This window comes from Phodopus roborovskii, unplaced genomic scaffold, assembly GCF_943737965.1.
Source record: "Phodopus roborovskii unplaced genomic scaffold, PHOROB, whole genome shotgun sequence".
Classification (NCBI taxonomy): domain Eukaryota; kingdom Metazoa; phylum Chordata; class Mammalia; order Rodentia; family Cricetidae; genus Phodopus; species Phodopus roborovskii.
In genome coordinates, this window is record NW_026126629.1 from 8,267,111 (window position 1) to 8,288,936 (window position 21,826).

General features: G+C 38.8%; 1 protein-coding gene across 3 annotated transcripts in view; it reads left to right on the forward strand.

Moving 5' to 3' along the window:
- The window catches only part of Znf385d (zinc finger protein 385D), a 653,823-nt gene that overhangs the window by 396,437 nt on the left and 235,560 nt on the right, over positions 1-21,826 (forward strand). For all 3 annotated transcript variants that reach the window (XM_051206780.1, XM_051206781.1, XM_051206782.1), the window contains exon 2: positions 14,468-14,610. In XM_051206780.1, the coding sequence (XP_051062737.1) occupies positions 14,468-14,610 (143 nt within the window). The remainder of the gene's footprint in view (positions 1-14,467; positions 14,611-21,826) is intronic.

Here is a 21,826-nt window from a genome sequence, read left to right on the forward strand (position 1 = left end):
TTACAGTGGGGTGGGGGCAGAGGCAGGGAAGGAGTGGAGAACCCCATTGAAAGAGCTGCTGTCAGTTTCTGTCTCCATTTCTCATTGACCAGAAGAACACTGGAACTCTCCATCCCCAGCTCCAATCTGGCTGTCTTGTACTGTGTGACCACTGTGTTAGGCACATTCAGTAATGTCACACTTTTGCTTTGTTCTGCTTTTGGTTTGCAGATGGAGTCCTGCTATGTAGCCCAGGCTGGCCTGGAACTCACATTCTTGTTTCCTCAGGCTCCCCACTGGTGGGAGTGTAGCAATATAAGCAGCTAATATCAAGCTCTGTATGGGCTCCTTTCTAACTCTAAATGATAGAAGTACTGCTGTTGTCAAAAACTCTTTCTCTTTCAGTGCCTTTGGGATCATTCTCACACACTGTTTCAGGAACAGCCTATTTGGATCACATAAGTCACCGATCAGATTTGGTTACAATTACTTTTTGAAACATATTTTCTTTCCCTATACTCTCCCTTCCTTCCATTAAAAATTATTTCTCTGTTTAATATTTTCCATGCCAATGACTTTACAATAACCACATGTTGAAGACAATGGATAGTTCGCTTTCTCAGTATGACAACCTAATAGTACTAATGGAATTAAAAACAATCTTCCATTTCTCTCTAGGCATAGCACAGCAGTGTCTTGTTTATTCATTCATGTATTCACTCATTAATTTAACATCACTTACTTACCTGCATATCGTGTTCAAAGCACTTTATTTGGAGATAAAATCGTGGATGGTCCTTCTCAAAGGGCAGAACCACATAACTCTACTAATAAATGAATGGTGAGAAGTTGAGAGACAAATTGTTTGCTGGTGTAAATAGCTGTATTAGTAAAATACATTCCATTTATTTCGTGCCAGTTTCATAATATAATCTGAATTAAAATGACAGTATGAATTTATTATGATAGTATTTTATTAATCAGTAAGAATTGTAACTATAATTGTATATTAATCAGTTAAGCATTTCTCCATGTGATTTTTATAGAAATCTCAGGATTTAGATATCATACTTCTTTTTTATATTTATTTAATAATTACTTATTCAGTACATACATGTGTGTGTATTTGTGTGTGTGTGTGTGTATTTGTGCATATGTGAATACACATGTGTGTACATGTATGATTATGTGTTTGTACTTGCCCATGCATACAAGTGCACAAGTTAGGGGTTGACAATAGGTAGTGATAGATTCTTCTATCACTCTTTGATCTTATTTTTTGAGACAAGTTATATCACTGAACCTGGAGTTTTGTCATTATGGCTAGACCAATTAGTCCCTGGGGTCTACTGATTCCTCTCAGCAGCATGGCACTAAGCTTGACCTAAACTCAGCTCCATATGTTCACACAATAAGCAGTTTACCCACTGGGCCATACTTTGCATCCTGCTTTATAAATAGAGAAGCTAGTTATTAAAGTCTCCATTCCTTAGTGCAGGATAAGCTGGACTCTATGTTGCTTTCTGATAGCAAAGTATCCCTTTGCTACCTGAAATATACTGAGGAAGTGTGAAAAGGGCAGAGTTGACTGTAGTATCAAATGGGTTTAGGAAACCATGGTGTTTCAGCTGAACCTGGAAGAAAGGGCCTGGATGTGGAAAATGTGAGGGCCAAAAGTACTTCCCTCATTTTCCTAAGAGCAGTAAATGACACCAGCAGATAAGACAAGGTCATAATGACATTGATAACTCAGAAAAAGATCCTTAAACTCAGAAGATGTAATAGCTTTTGAAAAGTCTATGCAGGACAGATTGGAATCATTGAGGAAAATACAGGGCCAATTTCAGAAGACATGCCTCTTGCAGAATTTCTCTTCTCTCTCAGCAGGCATTCCTGCTCAAAGCAATTTGACTCACTTTGTTTTGTTCTTCCTTTGGGATTAATGTCCTTGCAAAAGCACAAAATAATCTTTTCAATTTAAGGCAAACAGCCCTGTGTATTTGAAAGGGCTCACATTAATTCTCTGAGACTGTGATCAGGGCTCCTCCTCTACTTTCCCTCTAGGGCTTGTAGTTATGTGGTTTTCCATGGAGCTCTGGGGTTTATATAGATTAGGTCGCCCCACAAAATTCCTCTATCCAGACATATTAATAAGGAAGAAGGGCTTTCAGGGAGCTGTGTGTTCTGAGATGCTCGATCACACTTGAGTCATGAGGGAATTTCAGAAAATGCATGCTTAGGCTTGTGCAGAAAGCCTAGGAATAGAAATCTCATGTTTACTGAGGAACAAGTGCTTATTTCCAGTAATACTCAAAAATACCAGGTACCTTTCTTAGTCCCTTCTGAAGATCCTAACTGAGCCATGGTTGATGAGTGGGGTCCAGACAGACTCCATATTGGGTGACAGATGATGTGAGAATTTACATAAGTCTTTATTGTAGGGATTAAATGGGAAATACAGACTCACAAACCAGGACAAGGTGGTAGCCATTGTGAATCCAGCTGCCATGTCCTGTCATTCTGCCCAGGGGAGATGTGAACAGCTGCATGACTTGCTTCTGCTCCTGAGAGAGAGAGAGAGAGAGGAGAGGAGGTCTTCCTTATAAGAAGCCATGTCCACAGACAAGAGGCAGAATGAATTCCCACAACACATGGTGGAAGACTTTGCCAGATGGTTCCCCATGCGGACACCATCAGCATGAATTCACTCTCTGTCTTGCAAGGCTCATAGACGGCTTCTGTGCATCCCCTAGCTTGATGGATAGACTTAAGAGCACAATCTACCAAGCTCAAATGTGATCACAACCAGGGGATTTTCTTGTTTAAAAGAGAGAGAGAGAGACAGAGAGAGAGAGAGAGAGACAGAGACAGAGACAGAGAGAGAGAGAGTAAATGAGTGCTAAGACCTGCAGAGTCCAGAGAGGGAATCTAATTCCCTAGATTTCAAATAATAGAATGTATTGACATGCTTGACATGGCTGCTGTGGATTGAACTTGGGTCCCATGTAAGAGCAACAAATGATGTTTACCACTGTGCCACCTCTCTGGCCCTTGCTTACATTGTTTTCGAATGTATGTGTGCAGAAATACCTAACTAATGGACTGAATTTGAGTTCTAAACAGTAAAGGTCTTAGATGAATTAGAAATAGGAGTAACTGATTATAAAGGACTCAAGAACTAGAAAGAGAATTGTGTCATGAATCCCTGTCTTTGACCTCAGAAAATTAGGTATCAGTCAACTGATATGAGCATCCATAACTTAGCTTGAATTAGCTATTACATAATTCAGTTTCTATAATTAAATAGCTAAGTCATTAAGAACACCAAGCTGAACTCCTGGAATACAGTTACAGAGAGGGAGGAGTGATGAGCAAAGGGGTCAAGACCAAGCTGCAGAAACTCACAGAAATGAACTCATTGACCCCAGTCTGGTATCTGGGAAACCAGCATAGGACTGACCCAGACCCCCTGAATGTGGGTGTTAATTAGGAGGACTGGGCAGTCTGGTAGTGGGGCCTTTCTGGTAGTAGATCAGTATGTATCCCTAATATACAAATGGACTTTGGGAGCCCATTCCACATAGAGGGATACTCCCTCAGCCTAGACCCATGGGAGAGGACCTAGGCCTTGTTCCAAATGATATGACAGACTTTGAAGACTTCCCATGGAAGGTCTCATCCTCCCTGGAGAGCAGAAAGGGAATGGGAGGGGGGTTGGTAGGGGAACAGGGGAGGATGGGTGGGTGAGGTAACTGGGATTGACATGTAAAACAATTTTGTTTCTAATTTAAATAAAAAAAATTAAAAAAAGAACAATTGTTATAAAAATAGAAAACGTATCATATATATACATTAAATATATTCATATACAAATAGATAGATGATAAATATAATTGATAGTGGTTTTATTGTTTTCCATAAAACCTCATTATTTGAAATTTGGAGGGTTTTTTTTAATGATTCACAACATGCCAGGAACAGTTTTAAGTAACACCCCATTTACTCTTACCCCAAATAATTTTTTCATGAAATTTAGTTAAACATACAGTAACAGAAAAAAAAATCAGAGGAAATTTCCTTACCATCATCTATTAGCCAATTCTGCCTTCTGAGTTAATGTAAGGAAATAAACTATATCAGTTGAAATGTATATGCATCCTACGCTGATCAAGGGGACGCCATGTTTTGTTTTCCAATTTAGTGGAGTTGGAGAATGTGTTGAAGATGACCAGAAAAAAAAAATCTGTGTTTTCTCATTAACCTTCTCAGAGCTAAGGAATCTCCCCAGATGCCATCTCAGCCTTTGCTGTTCTTCATGCGTCCTGACATGACTCAAGGCAAGGTGGCTGCCACTGATAGCCTCTGCTCCATGTGTGTCACCTAACCTGTGTGTTCCCTTGTTCTCTGTTATGGCATGTTTTATTCTGTCACAATATAAATGTCCTATGTGGTACACCTTGGCAACAACTTTACCATGAGGATTTTCCTCTCCTGGAAGCTCTCAGCAATATCTCTCTCTTCTGAAATCTTAAACCCCATACCTGCTTTCTCCTGGCTATTTCAATGTAAAAATTTAGGCCCTTTGCCCAGAGAACAGTTTCTGCTGCCACAAAGTGCTTCTATAATTTAGGGGAATCAGAAGTTGACAGCAATTTGAGAGAGAATGTATATATGGCCTTCAGAAGGAGACACTTCTAGTTTCCAATTCTTTTTAGCCCTACCACTTAAGCAGGCCATTTGTCTTGAGTAAACTGACCTCAGTAAGTCTGTTAAGCCTGTTTCTTTTCCTGTAAACTGAGAATAGGATGTCTACATTGTCATGCCAGTAAGATATGAAAAATTGTATACAATATGATCAAGCATATAATAATGACTAAATGACAGGGCTTCTATAAGTAAAATAAGTCACATGTACATTCTTGCTTGAAGTCATTTAGTGTGCATTTTATTTTCCTCTCCCCTTAAAGCAAATAATCTATTAGATTCTACCAATACTCAAATTTCATTAGTAACTGATTTTGCATCTTTTTCCTGGGACTAAATTTTTTAGAATTAGAAAAATAAAGTTAGGCTTTTTTAGTGGTTTTCAAAACCTGCCAGAAGAAACATTGAGGCTAAGACTAAACAAAGCACATCCCAGCACCATGGGGAGTGTTCTTGAAGGGATGAAATTGTGCTATTATAAAATACTCAAAAATGTTTCCCAAATCCATGGATACCAGAGCTTACAGTTCCCACATAGCTCATGTACACTGCAGGGGCAGAAGTATTCTATGTGGGTCTCTTAAAACAACAAGGATGCAATCTTTGCTGTTCTTAAAGCATTTTAATTAATCTGATTGATGGGGATTACAGTGCCACCCAATACCAGTAATGTGATCTCCAAAATTATAACCAAGCTCATCTTGTTAGAAAATCAGATTTAATGATATAAAAAAAAAGTTACCTAGAAGCATTGAATGAATGTATTTGAATCGGTAAATATTCCAGGAACTATTACCATTCAGTTCAAGAGAATTAATGATGACAGAAACAAATATAACTTCCTTTGGCTTAGCTGGTCTATGCAGAGTGAAATTTAGGATGGAACCACCTGTAGTAGCACATGCAATAAAAATCTACATTTGGATAAATGCAGGGTGTCATGGTTTGAATAACAGTGACCTCATAGGCTCATAGGTTTAAATGCTTGGTCCTTATGGAGTGGAGCTCCTCAACAGGGATTAGAGTTGTGACATTGTTGGAGTATCCCTGACCTTGTTTGAGGAAGTATGTAACGGGCAGTGAGCTTTGATGTTTCAATGCTCAAGCCAGGCTCAGTGTCTGACTCTTTCTTGTGTGTGCCAATCCTGATATAGAATTCTCAGCTACATCCCCAGTACTATGTTTGCCTTTGTGCCACCATGTTCCTGTGATGATGACAATGGATGGTACCTCTGAACCTGTGAGCAAGCCCCAGTGAAATGTTTTCCTTTGTAAGAGTGGCCATGATCTCACAGGGACAGAATGCTGACTAAGAGGAAGAGTATCTGCTTAGCTCCATCTCTATTAGCAGTCTGTAAAGTACTGGGACATAGGCTGCAGCAGGGGAAAGATACGTGAATTGCTTATTGAATAATCTAGCAATTGACGAGAAAGTGCCACTCCATATTTATTGGCTTGATTTGATTTAACAAATATTAATTGATTTCATGTTGATATCTGTACAATGTTTTCTGTTATCTTCTACTACGAAAAGGAAAACCAGAGCCAAGCCAGTGGCACAAGTACTTGGAAAGCTGAGACAAAATGATATTAAATTAATGGCTAGCCTGAGCTACATAGGGAATTTCAGAATAGCCTGAGCTACATTGTGACACCATGTATAAGGTTAAAACTGGCAATCTCTGAATAAATGTAGACATAATGTACATATTAGACTTCCACACCTGGATGGTACTGACCACAGATATATACATTTTTAATATGTATTGTACATCATAGAAGCAACTTGAGGCTAATGAACATTTGGAATATAGACTCAACTGTGCTTGAAAAATGCACATTTTTCATTTAATATTTAAATAATTTAACTTTAAAGTAGCCTCATATAGACAACAATTATCACATTGGCTATTCTGGCACTAAAACTTCTTTAGTAGTTGTAGCTGATTGCTAAGATTAGGCCAAGGAAGTCCTCACCAGGAAAACCTTGCAACTGAAAGTTCTCCAGAACTAGTTGCTGACTGTTGAGGGAAGTTTTAGGTAAAATATTGATTTCCTGTGAGACAGATGTTCATTCTGGGCTATGAACCATCATACATAAGAGAATATGTTAGAGGGATATTCGGAGTTTTCCTGTGTCTCCTAACAGAACCTTCTCCAGGTGTCATCTGCTGCCAGAGATGTTCAGGGAAGTCAGTAATAAGTGAGAGTCCATTTTCCTTCCATTGAAGAACTCACTAAGTATATCTGTACCTGAATTTGTCCAGGTCATGGATTCAGTGGCAGAAAAAACCAAGCTAGTCAGAACTTCATTCCAGCCTTCCTTCCCAAATTAGTCTCAGGGTCAATTACTGGAGTGTTCAAATGTCTTATCATAAAATAAAGAAGAAAGAGGTATGTGGATACAGTTCAAGAGCAAACTTTCCTTTCTTCATTCTTTCTTTCTTTCTTTAGTGGATAGTCTAATCCTTAGCAATAGACTTGGGTGAAAGCTCCTGAGTCAGTGTTTATAGAAGGATGCTATACTCTGAGTCATGTTCCAAACTTCATTCCTTCCTGGGATGAACACCAGGGTGTGTGACACAACAGTTATCCCCAGGGGGTTGACTTTCCAGCTTTTTCTTACATATCTTCACATTCAAGCCCATTTGCCAAGATCAGGTCACTTCAGGCCATTAAGGCAACTAAAGGTAGAACATGTTGAACAGTCTATCTCTCTCTAAACCTCCAGTGTGACTCTGAACTCCCAAACATGCAGACAATGAAAGCAATACAGGGAAAAACACACTAATTCCAAATCTTAGCTCAAAATAAATGTCTAATTTAAGTGTTCAGTTAGGAATAGTTAAAGAATGAGGAATTGGATGAAAGTTTTGGACCACTGAGATTTATGGGGAAGTAGTTATCCTATACAAGGATATACAAGGGTGATGGGCAGTGGTGTCAAACACCTTTAATACCAGTACTCAGGAGACAGAGCTAGATAGATCTATGAGTTCAAGCCAACCTGATCTACAGATTGAGCTACAGGGCCGCCAGAACTACACAGAGAAAAAACAAAAACAAACAAACAAAAAAAAAAACAAAACAAAAAAAAATAAAACAGAAATAAAGATTACACATTTCAGTTGACATTTTGTTTTTCATGAATCTGCCTCTCAATAGAGGCAACACAAGCAAGCATGTTCACCTGGTAGATAAACATCTAACCATATATTTAGAGTTTCCTTCATATTATGAAGAAATGTGGCCAGTGTTTTGTTTAATTGTTTTCTCTTCTCCACTTAACTGGTAATCAAAACAAGTTGAAGATTGCTGGCTCTAGTCTTTTCATTTTTTAATTTTTTATTGAATTTGTTCATTTATTTTATATACCTACTATACTTTTCCTTCCCTCCTCTCATCCCATTACCTGTCCCGTCCACTCAGCCTGTTTCTGTTCAGACAAAGACAGACATTCCATGGGTATCAATAAAGAATGGCCTATCAAGTTGAGGCTGGACTAATATTTATCTTTACATTACAATTCACCAGGCTTGCATGCTCAACAGCCCATGATTTCTGGTTTTAAAGCATTTTGTTTTGGCTGCAAGTACACTGTCCTTCACAACATTGAAACATTATCTATGTAGAGTATTTTGTTTAATTTTTATTTCTTTTTGTGTTTTTTTGATATTAGTGCTATCATATCTTAACTGTCACATGGATCCCAATGTTATACAATATGCTACAATTATTTTGACTCCAAGAGACATAGCAAATTTTAAATTATTATTTTGAGACAGATTATCTCTGTGTAGTCCAGACTACACAGAGGTCTTAGAGCCTCCATTGTCCTTATTCAGTCTCCCAAGCACTAGCATAAAAGGCTGTATACCATGCTTGGTTCTAGAAATGACAATTATGGAAATATTTGGAAATAAATGTTAATAGTATTCAGATGTAGCAAATTAGATTGTTATCAAGTAACTTTATAATCTAATATTGTTTATAATATCCTCAATATTCCTTTTGTGTATAATTTTAATCAGGTTAACAATTTAATCATAAATTCATTGAAATATACCTTTATTCTTTGACATAAAATTATTTATTGACATAAAAGTGAAGAGGTTATAGGGTCTGAAATTTCAAGTAAGGTAAGAATATTTACTTAGGATTATTGATCATTTCTCTATTGTAAAATATTTTCACACTCCTAGCTTTTATGAAATATACAATATATCATTTCTGTCTGTAGTTGTCCAACCATGAGATAGAAATATGAAATTTATTTCTCCCATCTAACTGAACATGTTACCCAGTTATCATTGATTAATATATATACATGTACATATATATATATTTTTTGATATAAACATATATATCTCAGTAAAAACATATTTAAAATATACATATGGATTTATACATGCATATGCAGATATTCATATACTTCATTATAGGTGAATTTGGCTACAGGTAGTATAAAATATACTTTTCCCATGAGGAGATTAGAAATTTATTCTATTTTCTATAAATGCAAATATACATAATTGATTTTCAGTTTCAAGCTACATACTGAGATGAACATTTGGCAACAAGCTCTAATCATTCTGAAATTCACTTCTCAACTGAGAACATGAAAGAGTAAGTCAGAAATTAAGATTGAGGTTAAAGCTATCAACAGAGATTAATGCTAACTTGTAGGACAGAGTGTCCATGATTGTCCTGAGCACCAAGTGGATCCAGTACAAAATTTGTTGTTTTTGTTGTTGTTGAGGATTTTTCTGTGTAACAGCCCTAGCTGTCCTGGAAGTAGCTCTGTTGACCAGGTTGGCCTCTGCCTCCCGAGTGCTAGGATTAAAAGCATGTGGCAAAACTGCCCAGCTGTGAGTGCAGAAGTTTTAAGGTTAATTGTACTGTCTTCTTTGAAGTATTGTGACAATTCATCCAGAAAAGTTAACATAAAAAAGGTAAGATTCTAAAGATACAATTAAAAATATCTTGACACCAGCTGTCAGAAAGCCTGAACAGCTGTTAAGATTTTTGTGTTTATTAAAGCATGTCTGTACCAGGGGGTCAGGATCTAAGCAAGGTCCTCCATGTACCACATCCTAAAATAAGCCCTAGATGATAACCACTGACTCAGAACCCCAAGGCTTTGTTGTTGCTGTTTCTGTGAATAAGCCGTTAAAACAAACAATATTTATCCTACCACTGCTTTTCAGAGGGGAAATTCGTTGTCTCTGCTTCTCAGTCTGTATTGATGAAGAGCTAGATATGTTTTCAAATTCACAAGGCATTGCTTTTGTGAAGGTGCAGGTGTCTTGTGAACAGACCTATTTTGTTTTTAAATGCTTGTTATAGTTCACACAGTAGCTGTAAAGATAGGCTAGCAAAAACCACACATACGAAAAGGAGAGAAAAGATGGGAGAATCTGAAAACACATCTTCCCCATATCAAACTTACTTTCTTTACTCAGCCTCTCATTCAGTAGACACAAAGGGCTTTTCACTTTATAAAAGCATTATATAAAATAACTTTATTATTTTCATGTAGGAATATGTGTGGGGGGGATGTGAAAGTGTGTGAGTGAGTATGTGAGTGTGTATGTGTGTGTGTGTGTTTGTGTGTATGTGAGTTAGTGAGTGTGTGTGTGTATATATGTGTGTGTGTGTGTGTGTGTGTGTGTGAAAGTATGTATGTGAATTTTGAGAGTGTGTGTGAGTATGTATGTGAGTGAGTGTGTCTGTGTGGAATGTGTGTGAGTGTGTGGAGTATCTGAGTGTGTATGGAGTATGGAGTAAGTTAGAGAGTATGTGTGAGTGAGTGCATGTTTGGAGTATCAGAGAGAGAGAGCGCACTTTTGGAGGCTAAAAGCTTCAGACACCCTCAAGTGGAAGTTATAGGGGTCTGTTGTGAGCCCTCTGACTTTGGTTCCCCTGCCACGCAGTAACAATATGAGTTCTGAATCACCAAGTCATCTCTCTAGCCCTTCATTGAATGCTTTTTAATGTAACCAATTTTCCATGGAAAGATAGTAACGGCTCTGAAATCAGACTGATTACATTTTGCTTTGATAAAGCTGTACCAATAAAATCATACCTGATGAATGTAGTGCTGGACCTAGAGTTTGAAATGCAAGTCTTGTGATTAGACTGTCCCTTGTGATCCAAACAGCAGGGTTTAGGGGAGCTTTGCTATTTGGAGCACAAGGAACGGTCTAATCACAAGGTTTGCACACAAATATTGCTATTCTGAGTGTAAATCAAAGGCAGGGGGACCCTTCCCCTTGTCACACAATTATCACATCCCCATCTGTCCTGCACCCTCCCCCCATAAGTCACAGATTGACAAGATATTATCCCTCAAAGTAAAACGGTACCACCCAATAACCTTATCAAGGATTATGTGAGCACTTGGCCATATGAAACTATAACAGAAAAATTGGGTCTGAGATCTTATTTAATATGACAGATGGCAACACTGTCACCTGGATCTCATAAAGAGGATTCCAATTAATACAGCAATGGGATTGGATCTATTGCCTATCTGATCATCCTGTATATTGTCCCTTAAGAAAAATTAGTTGGAATCTTTCAACTGGTCCTGGGACTTTAGCTCATCTCAGTTGCTACTGTGGTGACTCAACCATCTTTAGCTGTCACTGTCCACCCACTGAAACATGACTTCAGCCATTGACCTATATGAACACACTCACCTCATGGTCTTCCACCTTACCTCTGCAACTCAGCTCAGTCCCAGCTCTGTGGCTTGGACTAACTTTGGCCTAACTTCCAAGAAGACTACAAGGTATCAGCTCCCTGCTTCAGCTTCTACCTCTTGCAAGGCCCCTGCAGATTCTTTTAATTCTGCTGCAGCATTTTTACCACTTTTCTATCAAGTTTGAAACCTACATTATTTATGCTTATGTGCATGATCTGTAACATGAGTAAATATTACTAAGATTGGAATAAAAGAACCCATGTTCCCCATCTAGATACCAAGGGAAATTGAGATGGCTTGGCAAATCGCACCTAACAAAATTAACAGGGCTTGTAAATTTATTAGTATTCAATGAGCTCTAACATTGCAGAGATACACTGATATGTTCATCCTTATAACACACTTACAACAACAAGGCACATGATCTTATGTAATTTTGAATCTCTACTTCGTACTCTGAATTGTTTTCCTTATGAACACTAATATGTCCTGAGCCATGACTTTCCGAAAAGAAAACATAATTGATTACAGTTATAAATAAATGAGCCCCTAACACCACAGAATTTGTCAAGCCCGACTTTCATAGAGTGGCAAATAATGTACAGTCCTGTGTTCCCCATTGCCAGTGGTCCTGTAGATCTCTCTCTTTGTTTGGTGGGAGGAGAAGAAATGAGCCTGCATGGTTTTCCCAACATTTCAAACTTTTGTAACTTTTATCTGGTATTTTTATGTCCTATGAAGGAAATTCCATTTGGTAGATGTTCCTGAACTTTATGCACAGATATAACCAAGTACATACCTGCTTAGTGGCTGGATACACTTACCTGGCAATCCAACATGTGTGTGTGTGTGTGTGTGTGTGTGTGTGTGTGTGTGTGTGTGTGTGTGTGTATTCTTTGTAACTCACTCTGTGGTAGATAAAAATAATAAAAATAATAATGCATTTGTTAACTTCTTCCAAATCATAAACCAGAGGAGGACTTAAAATAAATAATTGCAGGATTCAGCTGGCTATTCAGTTCTTACAATTCTGGGAGTGGAAAGATTCTGTGGAAGCAACTAAAGAACTTATAACTCATTACTATGTTTTAACATGATATGATGTTAGTCTTTACCCATTTGAAGAATTTTAAGCTCAAACAAAATACAGAGAATAATCACACAATATCAATATCTTCTATGAGTGAATTTAAAAGAAATATTGAAGCTCAACATTAGTTGTGGATACTTTAAAGCTGACTTTAGTCAAAAATTTTATTTCATCTCCCTGTTTTCTGAAGAGGTTTCAACCAAACCTTATTTGACTTCTTTAACTTTTTATTAAAGGGAAACTTTTAGTAATACAAAACTCAAGACAGGCTTATCATTGAAGTTTTATAGACAGCCTCTCTAGAAAAGGTTATCCACCTACACTCAATATACTACCAGGTGGATAATAAAATGAGTTTATGGTGTGCTTTGGTAGATGTAGGCTTGCTGTATTTTGCTTTTATCTGTTTTTTTTTTTTTTTAACATCTGTCCTCTATTCCTTGACACACACACACACACACACACACACACACACACACGGTTGGGGGAAGCAAAAACTCAGTTTGTTGTGTTTATTTGAACTTTGTTGGCCTGGTTCTTCTTGAAGAATATTTCAAGGGGGGAATTCAAGCTAGAAAAAGGAAATTTTATTCATTTGGTACAAGTTGATTTTATACATGGGTGCTGGTCTTTCTCATACATATGGCTTCACTTTCTGGTGTTGAGCCTCTCTCACTTTTTGCCAAACTCTACCAGATATATTTATCACTAGGGATATCTCCAGAGTGTTTTCTTCACGTTATGGTACCTGGCTGAGGATGGGACAACAGCCTATTGGGTGTGGGATCTGTGCATGGGGTGTTGGTATAGTCTGCTCTCAAACTGAGGTGGTAGGAAAGTGAGGGACACCGTATGCCCTTGTCTTCTGTCTGCAAGAATACTCTGTGAGTCAAGAAAACACCTCACTGCATTTTGTTTTCCTAATGCTTCTTGGCTTCTCACCAGCAGGTTTTTCACAGTCTGTTGCTTGCCTCTCAGATTAGAAGAATGCTGGCATATTTTAACAGTTTCCTAGGATTCAAACAGCCTTTAATTAACAGAAAATTGATGTTTTGGAATGTTATCAAAATATGGGAGACAGAACACCGAAGCTATGCTTCCATCCTTTCAGCTTCTCAATGCAGATAATCTGAACGCAGGGGCCAGAACTGCTATGCTCCTTGCAAGCAGCTGCCTGCCTACCGGTGTGCAGGGGGGGGGGGGGGATCTATGTTGGTGTAATATTCTCATTGCCTGCTCATTGGTGCCGGTCTAAATTCCTCCCACTCATGAGTGGGGAGGAGACAGGCAGTTGTTGAATTGTCAAAGCTCCAGGGTGCTGAACAGCTCAGGGTTGTTGGGCTTGTAGTGCTGGCTTTGCTGGCATTTTTAATCCTCTTGTTGCCGGGGCAGTGCAGTATGGCTGCCTGTGCCCGTGGTTCAGCTTCTTTTCTGTTCCAGATTCGGGTCTTTATCCTGCCAGAGTTTGAGTTGGTGAACAGAGCAGTTCTGCAAAATAGCCAGTAAGACTTGTAGCATATTCTGAGCAGGTTAGTTTTCATAGAGGAATGGGAAAGTAATGTGGGATTGCAGGGGTTTTCCCTTGGACTCTGTGCCGAGCACCGGAGTTCCAGGCAATAAAACAAAAGCAAGTTGTGAAGTATGAAATATTGACTGATCCTTACATAATCATGTAGTTATTATCCCAGGGAAAGGTGCTGTTCACTTACCTCTGGCAGTCCAATGGCAAAGCTATCGAACCAATGGCCAAATCTTAGCTGATAGGAGTAGACTGTGTTTCTTACTTTTTCCGGTGACCTAGAAAGCTGGTTCTTTCCTTCTTTCCTTCCTTCCTTCCTTCCTTCCTTCCTTCCTTCCTTCCTTCCTTCCTTCCTTCCCTCCCTCCCTCCTTCCCTCCCTTCCTTTCATTTGTTTGCCCCAAAGGTCATGATGTTTTTCTCTTCTGTGCCTGGTGTCCCTGAGCATCCCCTTTGCTCTTGTCTCTACAGGTGGTACATGCCAGAGTCCTGCTCTCCCAGCCCTGGTCCGGCCACCAGCCCCTCCTTTGCAGCCATCATTGGATATTAAGCCCTTTCTCCCCTTTCCTCTTGACACTGCAGCGGCAGTCAACCTGTTTCCCAATTTTAATGCGGTGAGTAGCAGATCCAAATTTGCATGTGTCCATGATAAGCTTAAAGATCTTGGGTGTTTCTTCAACAGCTTCTGTCTTGAGGTACTGTTTATCCCACAGTGTTTCTGTGTGCCATGGTGAAGTTGGGTGTCCATCTAGAAAAATAATGTTCAATGAACCAGGCCCTTGGGGTGGAAGGTGGAAAGAGAATTCATTGGTTAATATGAGTTGATGTAATCTGAGAATCTCTTATGTAAAACAGACAACTTTGCTAAATTTGGAACTTTCCAAACTGAAATTGAACAACTTTATTGTACAGTGTAAAAGTTGAAGTTCAGTATAACTTTTTTAACATGTGAGTCTTCTGAGTTGCTTCAAATCTCTGATTCTTTTCCTCTGCAATAAATAGGACTATGAAAGTAGCCAGAACTCAAGCTGATATCCCAAAGTTGCTGGTTTTCCATGTCTCTCTAACTTCTGCTCAATGAAATGGTTTTGTGTGTAGGGGCCTATGTGTGTCTGTGGTGTGTGAGCAAAAACCTGGGATGTTATAATACAGAGGCTACTGTTGTAGAGGGGTCAGCTGTGATTCATACCTGACCTAGTACTTTCCCTCTGATGGGAAGCTCCTAGCTTGGGTGGGACAGTAGGAATATTTTCTAAATTACAACATTATATCCTTTCTATCACCTTCACTCAACTGCAACACACTGAGATCCCCATCTAAAAGCAGAGACCTCTTTCTGCCTAAACTCAGGAACCCCCACCTCTGAAGTCTGACAAATCAAGGGATGTCCTTGGCTCTATGTGTTGCTGTTGGATTTCCTAACCCAGCTGAGATGAGTGGCTAAATGTTACTAAATGTTATTTCATCTAAACGACCAAAATAAATGCAGTTTGATAGATTAAAAAATGCAATACATTTAATTTACATGGCTAAAACCCACTTAGGGCGGCTCTCTAACCTACAATGCCTTCCATTCCCAGTTACAGATGAGTCAGGTCAAATGTTTCCTAAGTTACATTATTTCTTTGGACTTCATTGGAAGGCTTCTCAGCACAAACTCAAATATTTTCTTGTCTCCATTTTCATTTTTTTAAGATGTCTGTTTACCTTGCCATTTATCATACAATGTTTTGTGTGTGTTTGCATACCATGAGAATCTTCTTGGGATGGAAATTGAAGTGAACTGGGAATAGTTAGAAACAAGTAAGTTACTTGTTTTCTGATAATCGCCTGCTTTGGCTTTCAGCAGTTGCTGCAATGAGGAGCAGGTCTTATCAGTGACAGGATGTGTCAACACAGCCAAGAAAAGAGGATTAAGATGAGAGGTCACCCAGTGCCCAGTGAGCTCAATAATACTGTTTTCTAGTTGCAGCAACTTATCCAGAGACGAACTTAACAAAAAGTGTAATGATCTGCCACAGTGAAACCCTTCAAGAATGTAGAATTCAGGATGGCTTATTTCCTTAATAGTGTTTTATTACAGGGACTTGGAACATGCTACTATTTAAATGACAATGATATGCTAGTTAATAGTATTAGACAAAGGCATAACAAATGATCAATTTGTATTTAGTTAGAGAAGAGGAATTGTCCGTAAGATCCTTATTTTGAGATGGATTGGGTAAGCTAGACATGATAGTGTATGCTTGTCATCCCAGCCTTCAGGAGGCTGAGACAGGAATAGTTCAAGTTTAAGGTCAGTCTGATCTCATATTGAGAAATTTTGTCTCAAAAGGGGGGTGGGGAAGAAGGAAGGAAGGAAGGAAGAAAGAAAGGAAGAAAGAAAAAGTAAAGAAAGGGACAGAGAAAGGAAGATTGATTTTACTAGAAGGCATTTAATATAGAGATGAGACTAAGAGACAGTTTAGGCCACTGTTTGGCCCTAAGTGTATTAATTTTATCACCCCTCCCAAAGACTCTGGGAGCATTATAAAAAGAGAGGATAAAATGAAGAGATGGAAGATGGATACATGTGTTACAAAATGATGTCTTCTGAATATAACATGGCTGTTCCATTAATGAAGTCACTGCAGTGATGGATTCAAGAACTCTCTGCACTTATGAATAGTTCCATAAGACCTTCACATGACAGGAGCTTTAATATGCCTTCATGGACATGAAGAACTTTTGGCAGTGAATAGTTGCTGGGGACATGGTGTCATGTGATATTTCTCTGTTGCAGAGTAGGGACCCATAGATTACTGGACATGACCAAAGTCTGAATTGAGAGTCTTCTTTAGACTGGCTAGAGAGAAATTCTTCTCATAGAGCAGCCTTTCCTGGAATGCATTTTAGAGGTAGCTTTTCAAGGCAAAGAATAGAGAAAAGCTGTATCCTAGTTGGCAGTTACAAGGGAAAGTAAGGCAATCAAGGAAGCAAACAGTTTAACAGAAGCCAAAAACATGCAGTTATCTGGGGCATTGGGAATCTTGAGTTTCTAGAACATGGTTGGGTGCTATCCTATATGGCTTCACATCAGTGATAGAAAAGAAGGGTTAAACCAAAAATGAATCTGGCTGAGACAAGATGGAGAAAACTTGCTCTGTCATGCTTCATTGGTGTAGCCACAGAAAAGCTGTTCCTGCTCTAGTAAGGAACTTCCTTTCTGTGCTTATACGGATAATTAAAGATACACACTAAAAAGATATCAAAGTAGAGTGGGACTTGTTGGAAAGAAAATTTCATCAGGAGAAGGAAGTAGGTAAGAGAAAGAAATAGGAGAGGAAGATGAATAAAAATATATATGTATGATACTATCTGAAATTTAAAAAGGAAGGAAGCAATAGAGAGAGGAAACAAGAGATAGGGAAGAAAGGGGGAAGAATGGATTCAGGTAGAAATACAGCAGCATAAAAAATACATTTCTAGAACAATGGTTTCTTACCTTGCCTTTTAAGAAGACCGGAAGAAAACTCACTGAACACTGAAATTCTTTCCTCTTAAATGAAGTCACTGTAGACTTCCAGCTCCTTTCCCAGATCTCTTTGTCTATCTTTAAGCTAAGTGGCTCCCACCAGCACCTGGGCTATAATTCATCCAGGTGCTTTACCTGGCTTGGGAGATCACTTGGCAACCTAGCGTGCCAGTCCCAAGTCAGCTCTGCAGTTGTTTAGGCAATACTTTTGGGAGATTATTCAAGCTTAATTTAAAACTTTCAATATGCCTCTTGGGAAACATTATAAACAAAGTGGTTATCTTGATTGACAGTAATGATTGTTTGTCAGGAGGGAAAAAATAATCTGCTCTGCTCTTCAACTGAGCACATCTTCACCTTCTTTGCTGCTGTTTCCTCATCTTAAGGATGAAGTGGACAGCTGGGTAGTGGTGGTGCACACCCTTAATTGCAGAACTCCAGAGACAGAGGCAAGTACATCTCATTGAGTTCGAGGCCAGCCTGGTCTACAGAGTTCTGGACAGTCAGGAATACATAAAGAAACCCTGTCTTGAACTCACCTCAAAAAATAAAAAAAGGAGAAAAGAAGAAAGTAGACAAGTGAAACCTCTTCCTTTGGAAGTTAGGTCATTCAAAGTTGATTGTATTCCTCCTTGTGTGCAAAGATTGCCTGAGTGACTGAGGCCGGACTCTACAGCAATACTAAGTTCAAATGCTAGGAATGTTTTATATCACACATATGACCTTGGGAAATTTACACATTTCTTGTGTACCCCAGTATCATCATTCACGAAATAAGACTAGTAGTAAGACATATTCATATGTGTGCTGAATATGTGAGTCAAACTGTTTAAAATAGCACGTCATCATATGGGCAGGCTATTGATTGATGCAGTTAGGTTCTCCTAAGGAGTTTCAAAACTCTTCTGAGTTTGAACATGGCAATTTAATGGTAAATCGGTTGCAAGAGGCTGACATGAATGTTTGCTGCTGGTATAGCTGTTTGTTCATTAGGACCTTGAGGCCCACTGCTCCTATGCTTGTTGTCTATTCTCTGGTTGTTCTAGCGTTGGTCAAGTTGCAGCTAGTTAAAGTTTACGCCTTTCCTGCTTTCAAACAGGGAGAATGTTTGGAAAGTCCACATGCATGGGCTTTAGACTCAAAATCAAGACACAGAACATCTTTGTAAGCTTCATTGTGGGTTCTTGATTTTATAGCCATTGGAAACTTAATTCAGGGTATCTCAAATTTAGTTTTACTACTATTTCCAATTTTGTGTTCAGAAGATCTCATTCCATCAGCCTGAAGATAAATCCCATTGAATTTCTTTTTCTACATTTATTTAATTTTATGTATATGAGTATTTGCTTCCATATATGCATGTGAGCCATTTGCATGCCTGGTACCAAAAAAAAAAATCAGCAGAAAGTGTTATATCTCCATGAAGTACAGTTGAAGATGGTTGTGAGGCACCATGTGGGTTCTGTACATCAAACCCAGGTGCCCTAAAAGAGTAACAACTGCTCTTAACCATCTAACCATCTCTCCAGCCCCTCCAAGCTAACTTCATAATAGAGTGTGTTAAGGTTTGAGAAACTAGCCGTTCTATCTGACCTAAGTTGGTGGAGGGGCATTACTGGTTGAATTATTTGTGTGCATAGGCATTTGTGAGTTGCTTTTAGTTAGATTAACCATTTAGGTAACAAGCTTTTTATGTATTATACTTAGCACCTGCAAACCTCATAAGACTGTCGGTGGTCCTATCATTGTAGACCCATCACGGAACTATTATTTCTTTGAAAAAAAAAAAAAAGTACTCCTTAGTCATTCTGCCACCAACTTCCACGTGTCTATGAATTTAAACAATTTACATGATGATTAGTGATTATCTATTTTATTTTTCCCTTGACATTACAAATAGGACATCTCCTGCTTATTTGAGGTAAGGTATGCCATAAAGTTGAAGGAAATTTTACAAACAATTCTTTAAAAGCAAGATATACCTAAAAAAAATGTAGCTGGCATCTCTGCCTATTACCCTCCTATAAGAACATTAGCCATTGGTGTTCAAATATGAGTCCAAACAAATATCAAATGAGTCTGTAAAGATAAGCACAGTGAGGGGGGCCTATGTGTGCATTCAGAGCTATGGCTGAGTTAGCAAAAGTATCTGACTCCCTTAATCTCCCTAAACCTAATTTGAAGGAAGGGAATGCTGCATTCTTAAGTGTTCTAGGAAGTATTGCACAAAAGAAAGTTCCTTATGCACACACCCAGGAACCTTCATTAGATATTTCTATGTCATTGTGACCAAAATCTTGTCTGAAATAACTTTAAAAGAGAATGGTTTGTTTTGGCCCATGGTCTCAGAAAGTTCTGTTTCATCATAGTGGAGACTCCTCATAGCATGGGACAGCTGAGGAAGCAAAATGTTCCAAGAGAAGGTACAACCTTCAAAGCCCACACTAGACATGCTTCTACTAACAAGGTCATATCTGTTAAAGACTTTACAAGCTTCAAAATTCACTATAACCAAGGAAATAAGCTTGTAAAACATAGGGATATATATCATTTCTGATCCATACCACAATGCTGTCCTTCAGGCTTTCAAGAAAATTTCAATGTTCAAAAGTACTCAGAATTAGGGAACTTATTCTAACTGGTGTTTCTAAACAAAACTCATTTAGAAAGTAAGTAGATGATAACCATGAAGGAAAGAATTGGACGTGGTACAAGTTAATCTATTGCATCAACTGTCACTTGGATTCATCTGCTGTGGAACTTGCCAAGAGTAGCTTTATCAGAGACTCTAGCATGACCCCTTCCAGGAAGATAGTTCAGAAAATATGGAAGAGTTTGACAATGGACTGATTATATTGGTGCTTTGACAGAGATGATTGTGGGGTAGAATGTGAGTATGGGCTATAATGCAGTTGTCTTAGTGAGAGTTTGTGAGAAAAATGCTTCACTACTCTTGGCATTCAAATAGTGGATGATTTAATGCTAAGATATGGCTTCTTGTGCAATCATTGGCTTCTTACAAAAAATAAAGATAAGCTTGCTTCTGGCTAAGGTTTTTCTGTGGTTCTCATGGAGTTGGAGAGTTAGAAAAACATTAGTTACCCTGTATAAGAGTTTCTTTCATTCAAATCCCATGACCTGCTTCTCCTTAATGATATCTGCCAGCAGGATTTATGGGCTCAAAGCTGTGGGATGCAGAGCTGGATTGCCCACAGAAGGCCTCAGTAGTGCCAGCTACATTGAGTCAGCAGGCATAAAACATATCCACAAACAGAGCTAAAAGGAAAGAACTCCAGTGCAGGCCTGATGTTCCATGAGGTCAAAATTAGAATAGCTAAATAGTAGGTTTGTGATCTGAGATTATGGAGGCTTTTAAACTCTAGATGGTAAAGTTGAGACTGGGCTTTGGAAAGGCCTGAGAATGTTGTTCAAAATGGGATGGAATTACTAAAATGCATTGCTTGGCAGATTTCTCCCTGGAACTCCTTACAGCCTCCTTTTCATTTTTATATGTATCATGTATTTTCTTCATATTCTAGTCTACAGTCATGGCACTGCATGCTTTTAACTCTGGGCGTGTGAATAAGTGTGTATTTACCAATGATATTGGGGTTAATTATGGGAATACCAGTGAGGGCTGCCTTTAGGAATACAGATGAATCAAAGAGGGCTGCATCATGATAAAGCCCACCCACCACAGCCCAAATGAAAACCTGTAAAAGCCACATAACTGGAGTTCCCTGTATGACTTGCAGACAGCTTGACATGTCAGAAAGCCCTCACTCCCCGGAAGTTCTACTGCTTACGTAATTTTGATGAGCTGCTCTGTAACTTGGTGCATGTTTCAAGAACTTCTGCAATCTTAAATTAATCTTAAATTATTTCCTTCCTGAGTCTTGCAAGTTTCAACCCCTTTCTGAGTCTCAATGAACCTAACTCTGGGAAGGAGTACTTCAACTAGGAGGAAAGTGCAACCCCACAGATGTTGGTTCTCTCTACCATGTGAATTCCAGGTATCAAACTCAGGTTGTCAGGCTCAGCAGTGGGTGCTTTTATCCACCGAGCTCCGGATTAGATTTTTCAGTTGCAAGAGAGGCGTGTGTGTGGGGGGGGGGGGAAGAGGCAGGCTAGGGCAAAGAAGAGGAGTTTATGCTATTTATACCAGTGCTTCTCTTAGGAATTGTGGGGAATCATGTTAAAATGCAGATTCATAGTCAGTAGTTCTGAGATGTTTTAAATTAGAAATTCACAGGGTTGTGTTTCTGGGAGGAATTACCTTACAGAAGGGCAATATTAGGTGCGCTCACAATCAGGGA